Source organism: Pan troglodytes, chromosome 9 (genome assembly GCF_028858775.2).
Source record: "Pan troglodytes isolate AG18354 chromosome 9, NHGRI_mPanTro3-v2.0_pri, whole genome shotgun sequence".
NCBI lineage: Eukaryota > Metazoa > Chordata > Mammalia > Primates > Hominidae > Pan > Pan troglodytes.
Window position 1 is genome coordinate 49,659,943 of NC_072407.2, and position 20,656 is coordinate 49,680,598.

The 20,656-nt window shown below is 56.4% G+C and overlaps 1 protein-coding gene and 1 long non-coding RNA gene across 4 annotated transcripts; one reads left to right on the forward strand and one right to left on the reverse strand.

The window, feature by feature from the left end:
• Positions 1-25: 25 nt before the first annotated feature.
• On the reverse strand, positions 26-16,790 carry CHST1 (carbohydrate sulfotransferase 1). Of its 3 annotated transcripts, none has more exons than XM_016920722.4 (4): positions 16,326-16,790; positions 3,670-3,755; positions 3,142-3,239; positions 26-2,114 (listed from the first exon to the last, which is right to left on the reverse strand). In XM_016920722.4, the coding sequence occupies exon 4, from the start codon at positions 2,070-2,072 to the stop codon at positions 837-839; it is 1,236 nt and encodes a 411-aa protein (XP_016776211.1). In that variant the 5' UTR covers positions 2,073-2,114; positions 3,142-3,239; positions 3,670-3,755; positions 16,326-16,790; the 3' UTR covers positions 26-836. The 3 variants fall into 3 exon arrangements, with proteins under 3 accessions (XP_016776211.1, XP_016776212.1, XP_054518213.1); XM_016920723.4 differs by having other exon boundaries at positions 3,670-3,816; XM_054662238.2 differs by lacking the exon at positions 16,326-16,790 and having other exon boundaries at positions 3,670-16,155.
• Positions 16,791-18,019: 1,229 nt separating this feature from the next.
• On the forward strand, positions 18,020-20,455 carry LOC134807298 (uncharacterized). Its single transcript, XR_010147389.1, has 2 exons — positions 18,020-18,354; positions 19,533-20,455. It is a non-coding gene; the product is annotated as an uncharacterized LOC134807298 (long non-coding RNA).
• The last annotated feature ends 201 nt before the right edge of the window (positions 20,456-20,656 follow it).

The window sequence follows — 20,656 nt, forward strand, 5'->3', positions numbered from 1 at the left end:
AGAATGTCCTGCAATCACACACAGAGATTATTGCACTCTTTTATTTACAGAAAACACAGATAAAGCATTTCAATTTCAATGTTCATTTAGCAAACTGATCCACTCTTTTTTTTTCTTTTTGGCACAAAGAAATATCACAGATGGACCCCGAGATCAATCAGAAGCTCATAAGATTCATCAGTCATCACTGGTCCAGGGGCGGCCACGAGACTCAGACAGACAGACAGCATCACCACAGACTGGAAACAGAAACAGGTCCACGTTCACCTCACAGTAAAAACCTGCCTCACCGACAGGCAAGGGCGGGCAGGAGGGGGCAGTTTCGCTGCTCTAAGGGGGGAAATGGGCGTCAGGGGCAGGAGGCAGGGATGGGGAAAGGATGGACACCATTCATAAATTAGAGACAAGTGGTCCTCTTGTTTGTATCCTCTTACCTTGAATAGTAAGACAGTGCAAAAACTAGATAGCCGACCACTCACCCATTCAAAAGCTTGAGAAGTCGCCTCGCGAGTGCCCGTGTGCGTGTGTGGATGTGTAACTGTGGTGCTTGTAAACATTGTCACCGTCTGCACAGAGACCCAACATCCATGTGTCTGAATGGGGTGGGGGGGGGCGGGACCCCACTTCACGCGCCCTCTGCCCCAGTGATTCCCGTCCAAGACGTAGTGCAAATTTCAGAGACAAAAAAGGGGCAGAAGGGAGTGGGGTGAGCTGGGGGCAGGAAGGACACGAAGATGAGGTGGGAGAGGGAGGGGTTAATAAGGCAACAGTTAAAAACGGTCCATTTTATCAAAACCGACACCGTGCGCCTCCCGCCCCCACCCGCACCGCCCGGGTCACGAGAAGGGGCGGAAGTCCCGCTCCTCCACCAGGCTGACCGAGGGGTTCTTCAGCTCCTCCTCCGAGGCGGCGATCTTGTAGCCCAGCTGGGCCAGCACCTGCTGGCAGGCGTTCTGGGCAAAGGCCACGATGTCGTAGGAGAGGCGGAAGCGCCACTTCTCGGCCGTGGCTGCCGAGTTTCGCACGGTGCCGTATTTGTGCTTGCCCAGGGTGGGGTCGCCCCGCGTGTTGTTCTGGATCCAGCGGGCCACGTGGCTGTCCAGCGGGATGCCCAGGAACCCGTAGATCTCCTCGGTCTTCTTCATAGGGTTCCGAGCCAGGTCCTCGTAGCGCACCAACATGTACTTGCCCTTGAGCCACGGGGGCCGCATGAGGCCGGTGGACACGGAGTTGGAGAAGTCCTCGCACACCGTGGTCAGCTGCGTCACGTCCAGGTTGTAGGGTTTCCTCCCTGTGCCGTACCAGAGCCGCCAGAGCCGGTACGTGTCGCGGAAGGTCTCGCTGCGAGAAGCCAGAATGCCGCGGGGGTCTCGGACCAGCTGGATGACCTTGAGGTTTAATCGCGGGTCTTCCACCAGGGCGCGCAGGTCGTTCACCTCGGGCACGCGCACCGTCTTGATGGCCACGTGGCTGCGCTCGCGGCACGCCTCGGCCGCCACGGTCAGGTTGAGTAGCCCGCACTTGCGCACACAGTCCCCCTCCTCCAGGACCAGGTCGGCTGGCCCCGGAGGGTCGCACACAGGCCGGGAGCAGAGGACCCGGCTGGCCCCGCGGCGGAAGATCCTGTCGGTGGTGTGGTTGACCGGCGGCGGCTTGATGTAGTTCTCCAGGAAGTAGAGGTCGCAGTCGTAGAGGCTCCGCAGGAGGTCGCGGCTGGCGCCCAGCATGACCCGCCGGTCGGCCGGGCTCTTGCCCTGGGTGAAGCGGGGGATGAGCGTGTTCTGGACGTGGTAGAGGGGCTCAAACAGGTAGAAGACGTCCAGGTGCTGGTTGAAGAGCTGGCCCACGAAGGAGGAGCCGCTGCGCGTGGTGGCCAGGATGAGGATGTGGGTCTTGCGGGAGAGGTTGTAGGCGAAGGTGGGGCTCTCCTCGCACAGTCGCTCGGCCAGCCCGGCCTCTGCCAGCCCGGGGCAGGTGTGAAAGGACTTGGCGGTGAAGGTGCGGATGGCCGTGTACTGGATGGCAATGGAGGCCAGGGCAAGGAGGAGGACGGCCTTCCAGGAACATTGCATGGCTGGGCACCTTCATGGGGCTGCTTCTCCACGGGGTGAGGTCTGTGGGCAAAGGCGGCCAGCGGTCAGGTGCCTCCACGGCGGGGGCACTGGCTTGTCCCTTGGAAGAGCCGGTCTCCAGGAGGCCCAGGGAAAGGCCCGGCTCCTGTCCAGTGCTCACCACACACCCTGAAGACCTAAGCAGCTTCTACACTAGACTACCGTTCTCTGGGGGACTCCTGGGAGCTTTGGGGAGCTGAACAAACATTCCTTGCACCCCAGGATTTAACCTGCGGACAGCTGCGGAAGCCTCTTATCCTGAGCTCTGAGTTCCTTAGAGGGGCCTCACGGGGCAAGAGCCTGACTCCCCCTACTCCCGCACTGAGGAAATGACGAGGGCCTGCCTCAAACACTGCCCCTCCTCACTGCCAGCGTCTCCCACCCCCACGAACTGGCGCCCAGTTCTCCAGGTGGTCCTCTTTCCTCTGTCCTCTGCCCATCCCTAGGGGAAAGAAGAGTCCCTATCAGATGCCTCCATCTGACCCCAATCCCCTGAGCACGAAGGACCCCTGCAGACCATGGTCGGTGAGCTGCCAGCACGGCCAGGCAAGGTGGACCACTGTGTCAAGCCCCTTCCAACTCATGGATGCAGGTGACCACTTACTCCAGATGTAGACTTCTGGGGCTCGTGGAGTCTCTAAGAGTCTCTGGAGCAGAGACAGATGTCCAGGGTCTGCTGAGAGGCAACCCTTCCCAGCACCCAGGGTCTGTTCCTGGTCTCTAGGGACAAGGGTCCAGGCCATGGAGGTGACATAATCCCCACTGACACAGAGTGAACTGGCCTGCAAAGAAGATCTTAGGGAGTCAGGGGCCTCCACTCTTACCTCCTGTGTCCCCTCTGCCCACAGACGGGGGACTGGGGAGGGACCATGGAGAAGCAGAAAGAGCGAATGGGGCTTCTGAGAGTCCGGGGCCAGGAGCCCACCTGAGCATCCTGTAGGCACCCTCTCTGGAGGCTGGCTCAGCTACCAGACCTGAGTGGGGGCTGGGGCTGCTCCTGGGGAGAACACAGGAGGGCTGAACCACTTACCAAAGAGGGACTGCTCCAAGCTGGGGAGTCCACAGCCACCAGCGTCTCCAGGCCCAGCTGGCAGTCCCAGCCAGTGCGGCAGCCCTGTGGCCAGCAGACTGCAAGAGACAGGGAGGGGAAGGGCTCAGAAGGTGGAGCTGGGGTCTCAGTGCCCCCTCCCCACTCCTTCCCTTCTGTGTCCTGTGCCTCACAGTCTGCCCCGAGGGCCAGGCAATAAGGGCTCTGCCTGCTCTCCAGATCCATCCCTGACTCAGCGCCCCAACCAACCCAGTGCCATCTCTGATCCCCTGAGTGTGGCCCTCTGAGTCCTGGACTGTATCCCACTCCTGTCACCTTCCTCGCCCACCCCACCACATTCTTCTAATAAACCGCAGTCCCTCTGCTCACACCAGAACCCAGCAGGCAGGGAGACTGGCAGGGTTCTGCAATTTAAATCCATGAAATAATCCTAACCCTTTAAAATTCAACTTGTGCAGCGATTCCCCAGGAAGTGGGTTAGCAGAAGTCAGCAAGGGCAGGGGGGCTTACCCCGGCCTCCAGGTCGAAAGGGCGCCTCCGGGAATGCAGCTGGGGAGAAAGTCTTCTTCCAACCACACCGAAGTGACACCAGCTACCTGAAACTCAAAGCGAAAGTGGACCAGGGAGCATTCCTGACCTTGATGCACCTCATAGAGTCTGAATTAAAACACCAAGATCGCCACATTATCTCAGTTAACATTTTTGCGCCAAGCCCCTTCCCTGCATCAGCTCGTGTCCTTCTAGCAAGAACCAGATGTGGAAGCCAATATCTGCCCACTTCACAGGCGAGAAAGCCAAGGCACAGAGGTAGAGGAACCGGCCTGAGCTCACAGGCCTGCTTTAACCCCCATCTGGTAGGTTCCCCAGAGTCCAGCTCTTTCCCTCTAAGGAGATTTGGCTTCCTGTTCCTCCAGCTTAAACATATTTGGCCTGCAAACATGCATGCCATTACTGGCCCCAGCCCATTTGTGAATCAGCATGACGGGGACTGGGCAGGCAGATGCTTCTGAGACTTAGAGCATGTTCCTCCCCTTTGCTGTCTGGTCCTGTGGATCTGTTGGTTCACAGCTGATAGGGTGAACTCACGTGCTTTGTGAAGATTCTTCCCACACCCCACTATTTGACATGACTCCTTTGGGAGCGGGTGAGTGGGTCCTCTTTTCCCAAACCTGCAGTTCTGCCTGGCTCAGCTCACCCAACTTCTAGCACTGTGTTATTCCCTATAAGCACTCTCGGAGGTCAGGGTCCTCACTCCCACTGTTCAGATGGAGAAATCAAGTCGTGTTTTAAATATGAAATTTCACTTCTTTAGGAATCAGTACCAGATCACCAAGTAGCAGTCAAGAGGGAAAGGGGCAGTTTAGAGTCTTAGGAACTTCTCAACGTGATCAGAGAAAAACCACAATCCCGACCACACTGCATCCCACCCCGACCTCATCCCATAGTGGCAGAGGATGCTGGCCTCCATCATGGGGCTGGGCCAGGTATCCAGGGAGAAAGGCCCCTCTACTTTAAACCTGACTCCCCTGCAAGTGCAGGCCTGCTCTGCCCCAGTGCCCCATGGTGAATGTGAATGGCTTTCAAGAAACAGACAGGGAATGTCATCAATAATAGTGCCAGGTCATATTTTTAAGTCATTTAGGAGTCTGTTCTTTGGCTGCAGCATCATTTCATTTGGATACGCTTCCTTTGTATTTATTCACAGACATCTATCAGAACTCCTGTATGTGCCAGGCACTGTTCTAGATGCTATGGGTCAAATAATACCAAGGAAGGCAAGCACTTGCTGGGCATTCACAATGTTCCTCCCAGGCACATGCTTCTTTCACAGCCATCAGCTCATCGCACCCTCATGCCAGCTCTATGAAGTTGATACTGTCACAACCCCGTTTTACAGATAAGGAAGCTGAGGCCCTTCAAGGTTAGATAACTTCCCCAAGCTCACACCCATAATAAGGAGCCAGGATTCCAGCCCAGGCAACGTGCTAGGAAGTCCACGTTCAAATCCTTTTCCCTAATTCCACTCATATTACACCCTCCTTGGTCCTCATCAAGACAGGAAACAGAATCCTTAAGGAGTCTTCACTTAATTCTGGGGTTCCAATTCCAAAAGCAGAACTCACCCTAGGGTTTTATTTAAAGAGGAACATCTTGCCATCTTGCTGGGGAGGGGGCCGTTTAAGTTTCTTCCCCCAACTCTTCATCCACCCAGAGAAACTTAAGGCCAGGACTGGAAGCTGCTGCTTTGCTAATATATCAGAAGTCACTGAAGCAGCTGGATGTTATAAATCCCTAAGACGGCGAGACTCGGCCTCACAAGGTGCGGCCTGGACACCGAGGAGGGGCATGTGTTTGAAGGCCCAGCCACAGGCCATTCCCTTGTACCCCCGGGGAGGGCAAAGCCAGGGAATGGGAACGGGAAGATGGGGGGAAGTCCAGCCCTCCTGGAAATTCCCCCGCTCTCCCAGCCTGGCAGAGCTGGGCCTGGGGCTGGCCAAGTGTCCTTGGTATGCTAAAGGCATCTGCCCTGGAAACCAGAGGCCCTGGGGCCAGGTCCTGTTGTTCCCAAGGAAGCCTTAGCCACTACAAAAGACTCCTCAATGCCCTCATCCTCCAAGCCAGACTGTGGCCCCCAGAGCCCATCCCTAGGCTTCTAGCAACCTCTGGCCTGGCCTCCCTCTACCTCTGCTTAGTAAAAATCCAAGCAAACCTTGGACACAGGAGACCACGATCTATCATTTCTGTTAGAAAGCAGGCAAGTTGGTGAGCTTTCACTCCCAGGAGAAAGCTCAGATTTCATTATCAGTGAACTTGAGATGAGGGCACAGACTGGGAGCAGTGAACAGCTCTATATTGGAAAACTGTAATTCACAGTAAGAGCTCACCCCCTGAACCATGCCTACCTGGATCTGTCACTCAGCAGGTGTGTGGGTGTGGGTGATTCACCAGCTGTCCCTGAGCCTCAGTTTCCCCATCCATAAAGTGGGCATAGCTACAGTAGTGCTGGTAAGAATTGAAGGTCTTAAAGCATTTAGTCAATGCCAGGCATATAGACCCAACCCAGCCTCTGACACCAGCCCTGCTGATCCCAGCTCAGCCACTTACTGGCTGAGAGATCTTGGCTAGCTTTCTTCACCTCTCTGGACCTCTATGTTCGCACATGCAAAAATGGGGATAATTATAACAAGGCTGTTGTGAGGACTAATTAGTGAGTACAGTGCCTGGCGCAGCGTAAGCACTCACTAAATGTCAATTAATATCATCATCACTAAATGTCTGGTTTGCTTTTTGTCTCAGGAAAGGGCCTAGAACAAATCATCCTGCAGCCCACGGGGTCTGGCTCTGCCCACCGCCCCTTCTTCCTGCAGCTCCTCTCCCGGCCTGGGAACTTCTTCCTGCTGAGCCACCGCAGTGGCTTTCCTGCTGCCCTCTAGTGACCACATCCTGCGGTGCAGCCTCGTAGTCCCGTCGTCGCTGCTGTATTCAGAATTCTGGGGCTGTTGGCTACAACCTGATGTGAGGATGCAGCCAGCGGGAGGTGATGTTGCAAGATGCAGTGAGGTGTGAGGATGGCACGCCCACCCGGGCTGCGGCCTCTGCTCCGTGTGCCCCCACCCTAGCCGCACCAGGAGAGCCCAGCGGCAACAGGCAGCCTCGCCTTCTCCCAGGGCCTCTCCCGCTCATCTCATGGTGCTCTGGCAGGGAAGGAGCACAGACCTGAATGTCACAGGCAGGACTGGCCCACATGGCCTCTGGATGGGTGACCTTGGACTCACCCCCTGGCCTCTCTGTGCCTCGGTTACACCATAGATCCAGTGATGACTGAAGGGCCTCCCAGTTCTAACCCTGGTGTTCTCTATAATCCCAGGAAGGCCCCAGACTTCATTCTCAGGGACAGTTGGGGCCACCCACACAGCAGACAGGGGGACCCTCCATTGGGAGTGGGAAAAACCCAGTCATCTTCCAGGAGGATTCTAGGGCTGGGCATTTCTGTCCCCCACCTCGGCCTGATCTGTGGCAGCGCCAGGGGGTGGCGGCCCTAGAACCTAGCGGTGCTGCCTTCTGCCAAGTTAGCCCCCACCTCTTGCTGTACAGAAATCCCATGAAACCCAGGGCTGAGGCCTTGTTTCACCTTTTCTGGGCCACAGACCCTTCGAACCACAATCCCTCCCCTTAGAAATGCCATTAGTGCCCACAATTTTACACACACAATTGAGAAGTTTCCCGAACCTCTGAAAGCCCACGCTTGGGCACCCCACCCTTTCCTAGAAGCTTAACCCCTTCATTATTAACATGTCCAGGGAATTGTCTTTCCAACCGACTATATCAGAGAAGCCTCCTCAGACATGAACATACTGATAGAAACAGTCACCCAGCATATATAAGTTTCAAAAGCTAGAGCCAGAAAACATGTGTGTAATAGTACACCACCTTTTCAGATTTAAGGAGGTGGACATGTATATTTGTATATATGCATAAACAATCACTGAAAGAGCTTGCTCTGAGCTAGTAACGGGAGATGTCCCAGAGGGAGGGGGCCTCGAGGAGACTAGGGTGGGAGGAGACACCGTTTACACTGAGCTTTTTGATTCAGTTTGAGTTTATTAATTTTGGGGGACACAGTGAAGCCACTCCATGTAGGAAGTAGAGGGGTGATTGATGACAGGGTGCGGTACTGAAAATCAGCCCTGGCATCTCACTGTGCCTCCCACCCTCCCCCCCAGGCACTGCCAGCCAGCTCTCCCCACCCCCATTTCCAAGGCACCAGGGTCAAAGGCACTACTTTTCCGCCAGAAATGGGCTTTGTCTGCTCAGGTGGGCCACTAAGGACAGTAGGCAGCTGGGGACTGCTGAGATACAGGGACGGAGCTGAAATAAAGCTGGATTTCAGAGGGGGCCTGTGGCTATGGGAGCAGCTGAGCCCTGGGATGGGGAAATGACTCTTCTCCCAGACATTTCTCCCTAAAAAACTACTGTGAAGCCCTGGGGGATGAAGAAGCAGCACAGTGAGGGCAGGGCAAGAACCTGAACATCGTCTTTCCGGATAAACTCAGGAGCCATGATGAATGGGGTCCCAAGGCTCTGGGGTCCCAAGAACTGGAGCAAGGGACAAGGGAATGGGACAGGGAGGGAGTAGCTGGCAAACAGGCCTCTAGGATGGAGACTGCAGAGGGGAAATGCTTACTCCCTGGCTCTGACGTAGCCAGCACTAATCCCCCATGAATGTTTGTTTAGTTAAGTCTAAAATGCATAAAACAGCAAGGTGTTTTTCTTCCTAAGGAAAATGAGGTGATGAAAATGAGGCGAGGCAAGGGGAAAACAAGGGTTTAAGAGTCTGAAACAACCAGAGGCCAAGTCAGTGTACAAGAGTCACACCATGTGTGGGCTACTGAGCTAGCCAATAGGAAAAGGGAAATATTTCATTTACTTGTTTCACAGGACCCCTGAGATAAAGATTAAAGCATCCACTCAAGAGATGTCCAGCTATTCCTGACACTGAATCCAGTGCAAGATTTCTCCCAAGGGAGCTCTTACAGAGCTCCGTGCGTGTGTCACCATGAACTCGTCCTCAAGACTTTGTACCTAAGAAATCCAAAGAGGAGTTTCATGGGACAGTGTCCTAGAGCATCTTTCCATGTGGGCAGTATGCCAACACACAATCCAACCAGTGCAACCTTCCAGGGGGGTGAGCTGCTGGGGTCCAGACTCGGCCTCTGTGGTCTAGGTCAGCCCAGGGGACCCCTTCTCTTTGGGGTCATGCCCACCTCAACTTGAAACACTGTGAGGTCTATGGACCCTCTCTCCAGAACCTGGACCACCACAAACATGGTACTTGCGAACAATCCCTAGAATCCCTGGGCCCCACAGGCAGAACCACTACATTTTCTGAGCACCTCCAGTAGGGACAAGCTCTCACAGTCATGGTTTCCAAGACAAGCACCTGGAGAGCAATTGGTCTACCGATTTTTCACCATCAGCAGGGCTGCCCAGCTGCCTCTTATGAGCTCTGGTGTCTCCAGGGCAGAGCACTCCAATGTCCACATGATACCCATGGATGTCTCAAGCCTCCTGGAGAAGGTACCCACAAGCATTCAGGGAGGCAGTCGGAGGAGTAGTTAGGCACCCCAGCTGTGGGGCCACAGAGGCCTGGATTTGAATCCAACTGCTGTTGCCTTATAGCTATGAGGCCTTGCGTGAGGCTCTTCACCTCTATAGGCCTCACTTGTCCTTATGTAGGAAATGGGAGAAACAATCACAGAATCTTTCTAATATTTGGGCAGTGAGACAGAAGGCCGATGGATGCCCACAGCTTAACACAGTGCTAGGCACAGAGCAAATGCTTATTAAGAGCCATGACCATGATTTTTATGGACTACTAAATGCACAAAGGGGCACCATTGGCCTGGAAATGTTTTTAAAAGTTAAAACACATGCCATAGCCTGCTCCACTGAAGCGCCAGCAGCCTGCGTGGTTGGAGACCCTGACTGTTGTGGCTGCAGAGACCTTGTCTGGGGTAAGGAAGGCACCTCACATCCTGCCGTGGAGGGTGGGAGTAGGAGGGGGGTGGTCCCAGGCCCGACCTGAGGGGAAAGTTTTCCCCAGCACTGGGGAGAGTGACTGACCTCCTGGCCACAACACAAGGCCCCAGTGTGCCCAGCTCCTCTTGGGGAGGGATGAGTCAGAAGGTCCCGGTTCCCTGTCTCAGGCCAGTCCTGGTACAGCCTGGCCTGCGGTAGGCGGGACTCTACAGCCCCGACACTGGGCGGAAAAGCCCCGGTTTCCTGTCCCCCGCCCCACCGAGAAGCCACAGCCAGAGTTGGAATAGTACCGAGGCCCCACCCCCTGGACACCGGGGCTCCGGCCCATCCTCCCAGCTTCAAGGATGGGAAACATCAACAGGAGCTGGAACTCAGGCAGCTGCTGCCGGCCAGGCTGGGAGAGGGGCCCGCCTGTCTCTGGATCCAGGAGTCTCCAGCCTGGGCCACCTGCACATTAAGCCTGGCTGGCCCCGTGGGGACGAGGACTGCGGGTGGAGAATGAATAGGACCCAGAGCCTTGAGACTGTCACATGGGATGGAGGAGGCTGCCGACGTGGACACTCAGAGATGATCACAGACCTGGCTTCTGTCAGGGGATGCATCCCACAGGCCAGGGGCTACTGCCACCTTTCACAGACAAGGAGCAGCGAGGCTCAGCAAGTGTGGGAACTTGTTCAAGCACGCACAGCTAGTCTGTGGTGGCGCTAGGATTCAGACTCGGCTCTAAAGAATCCCAAGCCCTGGCCCTAATCACAGAGCTGGAACCCCCAGGCCACACCCAAGAGCATCACCCAGCTAGAGGGAGGGAGAGGGAGCACCGGGGCCAAGGTTGCCACCGGGGTCCCAGGACACATTGGTGCCGATCTCGATCACAGCATTCACCCCCGACCCAGATATTGGTGCATCTGATACCTACTGGCCATCCCCCAGGGTCAGGTCCCTAGGGCATCCACTGGTGGGGCTTGAGGGCTGCCAATGCTGCCCTTCCTGGTTGGTTCCCCTGGCATACCAATAGGTGTGTGCCATCTCACCGCTTCCCAGAGGGTTTTCCCTCCCCAGCTGAATGACAAGAATGAAAATGATCCCAAGTGGGTGTGGACATGGGACTGCTGCACCTGATGGGCAGAAGTCCAAACACACTGTGCTCCCCACGCAGTGACTCCGGGTCTGGGCTAGCCAAGCAGTGAGAACTTTGAGTGGTTTTATGACCAGGGAGCCCAGGAATGCCCAAATCCTATGCCACCAAAAAGACACTAAAGAATGTCTTTATTACCATCTGGCCTGAAACAGTCTGGAATGGGGCATCGGGTTTGGGCTCTCTGCCCAGTTGAGGCTTCCCTGCTCTAAGCCCAAAGCTTATCACCAGCCCACAGCTGGTCCCAAGGATGCCCCTGGGCCAGGATGCCAGTGAGACTCACCCTGTCACCCCTCTTCTGCTGGGTGAAGAGCATTAGGAGGGGCCACAGCTCCATCCACCGGGCATATGGCCAACCAGATGAGTGTCTCTGCCTGCCATCAACAGGGACCTCCATTGTAGAACACAATGGCGGCTGCTCATATACAGTGGCGGCCTAGCACCATGGTATGACCCTTTCACGCCTCACCTCATTGAATCCTCTCCACATGCCTAGGGGTAAGAACTACAGCTGAATCAATTTCACAGGTGAGGGACTGAGGCTCAGAGAGGTTAAGAGATTTGTTCATGCAACTCAGAAGTGGCAGGAAGAGAACGAACGGATTTCAGGCTGTGGGGTTTGTATGTGAGGTTCATATGCGAGTGAGGTCCTCACCTCTCCAAAGCTTTCCCTACAGGCTTCCCTTCCATCCCCACTCTGACCTCCTAAAATGTCCAAATTACTCCATTCAGCTTTGTTGACCCTTTTTGTGTGTCTTAAATGGCTAGGAGCAGCATAACAGCATAAACAGAGGGTGAAACCCAGACCTTGAGTCCTGGGCAGCCTTAACACTTTCTGATTCTCAGGTACTCAGGTGAAGGGAGGTCACACTCCTCTCCCAGGGCAGGAGAGGGGCTTAAATGGCATCTGGCATATAAAGCTGTTAGCATAGTGACTGGCACACAGTAATCTCTCAATCAGTGGTACCTTCAGAATGTCTGCAGCAGGCTTGTCTGTCTGTTTCACCTGCCCTGCAGAATCCTTGAAGGACAGCACCAGCCCCCCTCCATCTCCTCCCCTAGCTCTATCCTATCCCTCCTCCCCAAGTGCCCAGCTTGGGGCCCCCCACACACTGCAGGGACTCAGTGAGTCCTAAACAACTCACTGACACTGGCAGAAACTTGGGAGAAAAGAAGCCACGCCTTCTTCCCCATCCCTGAGAAGGAGACAGCATTCCTGACAATTCCCAGCCCACCGCCTTCCAGCTCTAATCAAGGAGCAAACACAAAGAGGGAATCTCTAAACATTTAGAAAACGCGGGAACCCTGTGCCTCCATGCGGCACCGTGGGGATTTATAAAGAACAAATCATGCCTGACAAACTTGATAGCTTTCTTGATAGAATTACAAGACGGGTAGATGAAGGAAACGCAGGCAGGGTAATATATCTTGATTTTTAGCAAAGCATTTGATACAGCTCCTCGAGTAATCTTACAAAATTAATTCAAACAGACTTGGCCCTAAGCACTTGTCATGGGGCATAATAGCAGGAGGGGGTAGGTCCCAAGGGCCCCGGGTGGAGAAGGCAAGCCCAGAGGAAGGGGCTGGAGGGCCGCAAGTCTGGGAGTGGGGGCAGGGCTGCCAAGCCTCAGCATTGGGTCAGATCTTATCTAACATCTTCATTAATGATCCTGAGAGAGGGAGTAAACAGTCCGTTAATGAAATTTGCAGAGGATATTAAATTGGAAGGTGTTGTGAACACCAATGAGGACAGCAAAACAGTCCAGAGAGATCTGCCAGGGGTAGAACCTTGGCAGGAACCGGAGAGCTGGCAAGGGGTGTCCATGGGGGTGCCGGCAGCAGCTGGGGCTGCTTGGAGAGCCAGCAAGAAGGGAAGGGCATCCCCAGGGCTGGTGTGTAGCTGAGAGAGGCTACGACTAGCTTGGGCTCTGGCCATACAAGCAAACCCCAGAAATCTGTTTTCCCATCTGTGAAATAGAAGGGTCGGCAGCTAAAGAGCAGGCTTTGCAGCTCTGACAGCTGCTTGTGATGGGCATGGGATGTCTTTAAGGAGCCTGGAGCTGAAGCCCATCTTACAGGAGGGGAGGAGGGAGCCCTGCCAAGGAGCAGGGAACCTGAGGGCCATGGAGGGGAGGGCTGCAGTGAGAGAGAAGGGCCGGTAAGGCAGACCGGCTAAGGCATCAGTGGCACTCAGAATCTCCCCTAGCTGCACTCCTCAGTGCTGCTGAGGCAGGCACTGGGGCGGGGAGCCCCTCACCCTGCCCCAGCAGGCAGGACAATAACAGATCAGCAGCTGCTCAGGCTGGAGCCCCAAGCCTGTCCAGACTCTCAGGGCATGCTGGGAACAATTGAGCGCTAGAGGTTCTAACTTGGGGTTAGGAGAGTGTGCAGGATCTGTTACCTTTCTGAAGAGCTCCCTGTCTCTCTCTGGCTGATCAAGAGGGAGATAGATGCTTCTCCAGCCAGATGAACCAGCCTCTCTAGGATCAGGGACAGTGGCCTGCCCCACCCCAACCCCTTCACTCTGTCACAGAGGGCCACCATCTCTGCCTGGACCTCTTCTGCTCCTCTCCATCTGCCTCAACCCCTAGGGGCTCCAGGGCTGACCCCTCCCTTTAGCGGGAAGGCTGAGGCAGGAAGCTGCCTGTCCATCTGGATTTACTCCCACAAGGCTCCTAGACAGGTAGGGTCTGAACAAAAGCCAGGGCTGCCTAGCACTGTGCCAGGCCCTCAGGAACCTGAAACAAATGCTCCGTAGAAAAAAATGGCTGGCTGCTTCCCAGCGGGGGGTGTGCCGGGGCCGCTGGGGAGAGGCTGTTTCAAAGCAGGAGGCCAGCCCAGCAAGATGTCAGGACCACCTGCTGGGACCTAGGGTAAGGATCTAGGTGAGCATGCTTGGGGAGTTTCTTCCAATGTCCTGACTTAATTCCTAGGAATGATGCTTTGGAACACTTACTATGGCACCATTCTAAGTGTGTCTCATATATTACTGCATTTGACCTTCACAACAATGCTATCAGGTCGGTGTTATTTTCTCCATTTACAGAGGGGAAAACTGAGGCAGGGAGAGGTAGCCATGAGCCCGGGCACCTAGTCAGAAGGTCCGTGGGAGAAGCAGCAGCCTGCCAAGAGTCACAGCAGCAGCTGAGCGGCATCCAATGGCAGGACCCCAGTGGGTGGGGAGAGACAGCCCCTCCGACAGGGAGGCCAGAGCCTTGCCCACCCCTCACAGTCCCCACTGAATGGAGTTGGTCCAAGTCCCGCCACACTTGTGGAGCCTGGTTTTACTATATGTTTCCCTTCTCCCCCACCACAGCCGCTACACCAAGTCCTCTGAACAAGTCTGTTTCCATGGAAACCATACAGTGACTCAGGGCTTCAGGACCTTCTCTGAACCAGATTATGAATATCAAATGCTCCCTCCCCACACCAATGCAGAGTGGAGTTGGGAAAGTAAAGAGAGATCCACAGCGGGCAAGGGAGGGAGACAGAGGGGTAGGCAAGGGGAATCTAGTAGGGCATGAACCTGGCCCCCAGGGAGGGCCTGGCACTTGAGCCCCTCCTGCAGACTCAGTGGAACACAGAGGTACTCCTCCTCCGATGCGGCCTGACACACACCCCTCTATCAGTGCCGTCAGCACCACCCTTGCCCAGGAGCTAGGGCCCTGTCGGCAAGGGTTGGGGAAAGAGTGGTCAGGGGGATACATCCCTCTCCCAGCAGGGGCCTGTGACTCACAGAGATGGCTCAGGGGCCAGGACAGAGGGAAGCTTGACTTTGGATGTTGGGGAGGAAACCCCTGGCCAAAAGCATTGCAACTACTCAGCAAAGAGGGAGATTTGGATTTTAGGGAAAATGTGTTTCTGCTTTGAGATGGGGAAGCCGGGTGTTGAGTGAAGGGGGCTGGGGGTGGCACCTGGCCATGATTTTGAAGACCCAGCAGAGTTTGGGGGATGATTAGCAGAGACTTGCTCTCCCTGGTGCCCCTCCCCTCCCCACCCCATCACTGTGAAGCATCCTGGCCTAGGGCTGCTCACCGCCAGGATGAGGGACTGGCAACAGGAAAATCAAAGGTGCCATGCCAGGCTCCTGGCCTCCTGCAGGGGTTCAAGGCTCAAGGGCAAATCCACCCATTCCTTTCCCCAGCAGCTCCCTAAAGACCCGGTAGGGAGGGGAATTGAATAGGTTGGAAGCCTGATACCTCCCTGGTGAATGTGATGTGTGAGTCATGACGGTGAAAGCACTTTGAAAAAGAAACAGGGTCATCATGATGCCTGGAAGTGTCCCCACTGCTGAGGACAGGAGCCTGGGAACTGCCTGCCCAGGTAAGGTCTCTGCCTGAGACAGCAGGCCCCACCGCAAGGGGCTGAGGAACCTCTGGAGGTAGACACCTGGCCCACTCGTCCCAACCTGCTTGCCTCTGACGTCCCTGTGCTGGTCAAAGCAGCTTCCTCCCAGCCAGGGTGCCTGACTCCTGCGCCCAAGCCTGCCCCCAGCTCCTCCCACCCCTCCAGAAGATGCTGGACTGAATTTCTGTCCTTGACTGGACAGCCACCTCCCCTGCCCCAGCCTCCAGCTCCCTGTCAATGGCCCAAGCCCGTCTTCGGGCACCTGGACCCTAGGAGTGGCCCTTCCTAGGGAGTCCGCTGCCGAAGAGCAGTTTTAAGTCCACCAAGAGGAAGCCGGCCCCAGAGCTGAGGAAGGCAGTCCTGTGAAAGGGCAGGCCCGGGGTGGGGGAGGGGCACACCTGAAATCAGGCCAAGGTGCCACTCCAGGACGACCCCCGGGTCTTACCTTCCTCAGGCAGCCTGGCCTTTTAACGCCCAGCATCCCAGCTAGGGTTACTCTGGGCTGTTACCGCGAAAGCCAGCACTGGGTCCCTGGAGCCTGGGAGGGGCTGATCCCCGGGTCCTACCCAGAGAAGAGCGGGAGGGTTGTTCCGGCTTTCCGTGGTGGGCTCTGCACCATCCGGCGGCTCCGGCCCCACAGGGGCCCAGCTCATCGCAGCGGTCTGGGTGCGGAGGCCGGGCCAGGGCTGGGAGCAGGAAGCAGGGAGCGGCGCCCCCGCCTCCGGGTGCAGCTGGGTTTGGAAAGTTGGTGCGGGCGCGGGGACCTCAGGGTCTCAAGGCGCCTCCGCAGACCCGAGCCAGGCGGGTCGTGGGACGGTGAGCCCGGAGCAGCCCCCGAGTGCGCTCCGCAGCGGAGGGGAGCCAAGCGCCTCGGGGGCCACCGCGCGTCTCAAGTTTGCTGCCCTCCTCGAATGGGGGCAGGGAGGGCTGAGGTGATCGCGGCGCTCACCGGCCACCAGCCCCGGCAGCCCCTTCCTGCGCCCAACACGCCGCCGTTCCTCGCCGCCGCCACCCCTCCGCTCACCGCCGGTGGCTGCTGTCCCCGAGCGGAGGGGCGTCTCCCACCGCGCCCGCGCCCCTCCCGGCTGCTGCGGCGGAGTGTCCGCTCCCGCCCGCCCCGGAGCCCGCGGGGCCCGGCCAATACCTGGTCGGGGGCGCGCCGGGAGCAGCTGCAGCGCCCAGCGCCGGCTCCATCCTCGGGTCTGGAGTCAGGGTCGCCGGGGGCCCGCGGGTGGCGGCGGCGGCAGCAGCCGCGGCGGCATCCTCCGCCTCCCGCGCCCTCCTCCTCGGCCTCCCTCCTCCCTCCTCTTCCTCCGACTCCGCGCGCGCCTCACGGGCCCCTCTTCATGGCCCGGGGGCGCGAGCCCGGGGCGGCTCGAGCAGCTGAGTGCGTTCTCTCCGGCCGGACGCGGGACCCGGGGCCGGGGCTCAGGGACCCGAGAGATGCCGGGACAGGGGCCGGGACCCGGAGCGCCGCAGCCCCGGGCGCCGGAGGAGAGCAGCAGCCGCAGGCACCAGAGCCTCTCGGAGCGCCCGCCCGCGTCCCCGAGCCAAGAGCAGCGGCGGCAGCGGCGGCTACAGCGCCGAGCGAGCGGCAGGCGCTGCGGTCCCGGCTCCACCCCCGAGCCGCCCGCCCCTTCTCCTCCCCACCCCTTCGGCGCGCGCCTTCCCGCCCCCCGCGCCGCCCCAGCCGCGAGAGCCCTGGACACCCACTCCGCAGCCAGGCTCCGGAGCCCGCCCCCACCCACCCGCCGGGGGCAGCCACGCCCACCACCCGGACTTCGGGCGGCCGGCGGGCAAGGGCACCGGCTGTCTCTGGCACCTCTCCGCGTAGCCTCCCTTCCCCTTACCCCCGAGGGCGCTGCTGGCCGGGCCGCCAAAGCCTTTCGCCCCCCCCAGCGCCCCTCGCCGCGGAAGTCCTGCTGGAGTCCCAGCCTGGCCCCTGGCCCAGCTGTCCTTTACCTCTTGCCCAGCCAGCGGCACAGAGGGACTTCAGAACCCAGAAATGAAGCCAACCATCTCTGTGTGCAATACCCTGACACACACCCCTAGCCTTTCCTCCTTCCCCGCCCCTCTGCTTCTCAAGTGTGGGGATGAATCATTTGTCCCCGCTGCAGTTGTCCCTCTTGGGCAGGGTCAGGGTGTGTCTTAATGGGACCTTAGAGTGGGTTTGCTGGCTGACCGTCTTCTAGGCCGCTCCTCCACACTGCCCACCTTCTTCCTACCAGACTGCCCCTGGCTTTCTAGGTGGCAATCTGGAGCCACCACTGCTTTTATGGGTGAGGGATGGGGACAGAGCTGGCCAGCCGAGCACCTTGGTCCTTTATCCTCTGCACAAATATTGACTGAGCATCTTCCACAGGCCTGGCCTTCATGGGCACCAGGGACTGGTTGATGGACCTCTCAGAGTGGAGTGGAGTGGAGGAGAAGCAGGGTGCATGAGCAGAGCAATATCATATGATCAGTGGCCCCTGGGCTGGAGAGGACAGCCAGGAGTCCCAGCTCTGCCACCACATCTGACATGACTGAGGCTGCCCACCCCAGTGGCCTGTTTCCTCATCTGGAGACTAAGAAGGTGCTTCGTCTGGCTGAACCTCTGATGCTCCTCAGTTCTGACCAAATGGTTATTTCTGAAGCAGAGGAACAGTCAGCCTTCATCTCCACCCGGAATCTCTGATTCCCGACTATAGCTCTCCATCACTCCTGGACTGGGGCGCAGAGAGCAGTGGATGGCTTGAAAACTCCAGGCATTCTGGGAAAGCCTCGTCCCCGATGTATGGGCAAGCAGCTGCTGCCTCCATCCCACACAGTGAAGCACAGCAGAATGGTTAGCACAGCAGTTTCCTGGGTCAGAGGAACCTGCTGTGTGTTTGCTGGGTGACTTTGTGTGAGTGATCAGCCTCTCTGCGGCTCAGTTTCCTCATCCAGAAGACAGAGGTACTGATCCTCACCCTGTAGGGGTGCTGTGAACACTGGATGGTAATGTGTGTAGAGCACTCAGCAGTGTCTGGCAAGGGGGTGAGTACTTAATAATTGCACATTGTTGCGTTCAGGGTAGCCAGGAACAAACATTCACTCACTTGCCAAGAGGAGAACATGACAGCTGCACTTCCCTGGAGGACTGGGCTCTCGGGTCATCAAGAAAGTCTCCCTCTCTCCACCCAGAGCAGATGGTATGAAGGCCCTTGCCCCAAGGGTCCCACTAGACCAAATGGTCATTTATCTTGGTCACAATTGCAAACTCATAACTATAAACTCCTCTCCCCCATCTCCACCCCCATCAAGCTGGAGGGGCTAACAGCACCTTCCAGTGCGCATTCCTGTAGCCACAGCACCTGGGATGGCAGAGTCAGTCCTCAGTCCTGACTCCAAGGCTACCAAGTCTGTTTCTCCACCTGCCTTCCCCCTCCCCACCCCCGCCCAGGGAGTGGCAGCATACTGAGATGCCTAACAAGAGTGGTGCTGACCTTCCAAAAGCTAAGACTTCATGTTTCCAAATCGTGACTGTCCCTCTATAAAAAACCGAGCTCTAATAGCCTTGGGCTGAGCCATCAGAACCTTCCTTTTCACCCAGAGCTAATCCCTCCCCAAGTTTTCAGGCTGACGAGAATAGTCAGGGTTTAGAGAAAGCTTTCTCTATCTTGCACTACCAGATCCAGCGCCTCATTTTTCAAATTCTGGTGTATTTCGGGTAGAGAGGAGGGAAAAGTACATCTGGCTGACATGAAAAGATTGGTGTGGTTGTAATGTAAAGACAGAGTGGAATTTGGGAAATTTTTGAAGAACATTTAAACTCTAAAAATAGACAAAAGACCCGCTCTCAGAAACACTAGGATTCTGTCTCCAGTTTCCTGGAATCCCCCACTTGACAAACATGGGTGTTTTAGGAGCGCCTATGGTGTGGATTGCACTGTGACAGGTGCCGTGGGGAAAAGGGGGAGGGGGAAACAGAAGCAAAGGGCTTGTGCTCAAGGAGTTTGGATCCTACACAATGAAGCAGCAAAGAAAAGTCACTACAAATACAATCAAATACAAAAAAATTTAGCCTTGGAAGTCAGAGGGAGGTGGACCCTTGGAGGGCCATTCAGGGAGGGCTTCCTGGAGGAGGAGAGAGTTGAACTGAGGCTTAAGAGATGGTTGGAATGTAAAAAGGCAGAAGAGCAGGAGAGCCTGTGAAAGGAAACAGCAGCTGGGTGGGCTCATTTATGGGACAGGAGTGAGATTAATATTAGTGGCTAATGTTTGAGGTCTCAAGATGGGCCAGGCACTGTGCTGTTGGCTTTGTGTGAATTATTTTATTTAACTCTCAAAATAACCCCTTGAAGTAACCAATGTCATTCCCGTTTTACAGATGAGGAAACTGAGAGCCGAAAAGGTTAAGCAACTTTCCCAAATTTACAGAGCCGGTGAGCAACAGCGCGCCACAGCAGTCTGGCTTCCACGTACCTGGGCACTCTGCTGTGCCACTCTGGCCAGGCTGACTCTAGTGGGGGCACCTGCAGGGAGGAGCTGGAGGTCAGGCAGTCTAGGGAGGCCAATGGCAGGTGGCAGGGCCTTCAGAAGCCCTCAGACAGAGGCGTTTCCTGAAATGCAGCCCTCTGGCCTTCCTAGGGAACTCTAAAATGAGCTATTCCCTCTTCTCTCGTCCGCATGCAGGTCCCTGAGGTATTTGGAAATTTGTTAAGGGATTTGGGGGCTCAAGATTCTGGCTTTTTAATATCTTTCAACTGTCCATGTGGCGGCGATCTGTGCCACCCACCTTGTTATTTCAGTCTGTTCTGGGAGATGGATGGCCCAGGCTCTGATTTAAGATCTGCCGCGGCAATCCTCAATTTCCCATGTCTCATGGGGGACAGTGACAAGGCAGCAAGCACACGGAAGACGGCTTAGCTGTGCCCAGACTCCAGGCCCAAGAGCCCACAGCACCTGCAGAAAAAGTTCCAACCAGAAAAACCTGGGCAAAAACAGACAGGCCCAGCAGACCTTTCCCGCAGGTGATGTGGAAACCCATTCATAATAGAGCCGGAGGGGCCCCAGAGGTGAGCTGAACCAACTCCAGTATCTCACAGCTGGGCAAACTGAGGCCCAGAGAAGTTGCGTGACTTACCCAAGGCCATGCAGAAGTGAATTGAGCCTCCAACTGCATCTCCTTTTTCAGGAAAAGCCCTCTTACTTGCCTCCTATCCCCCACTTCTGCCCTGTTCTGGATGAATTCCTCTTCTGGATGAATCAACCTCTTTGTTGTTGAAATAAAACAAAAAGGTGGGGGCCTTACTTCTGCCAGCCACTGTGCATATGATCCCATTTCCTCCTCTTACCATCCCCATGGGTCAATGGGTCCGAGGTTGCCAGGCTTTGCCATCTCATGGATTCGGAACACTGCATCTCACTGAAACCCCTTTCCTGCCCCACCAGGTCCTCCAGCCAAAGCCCCTTGAAAAGCTACTTCACCTAGAAGGGTTTCTGTAAATCCCT

What these genes read in the sequence shown, in the direction of transcription:
- CHST1 (XM_016920722.4), bottom strand. Translation starts at nt 2,072, where the DNA reads ATGCAATGTTCCTGGAAGGCCGTCCTCCTCCTTGCCCTGGCCTCCATT.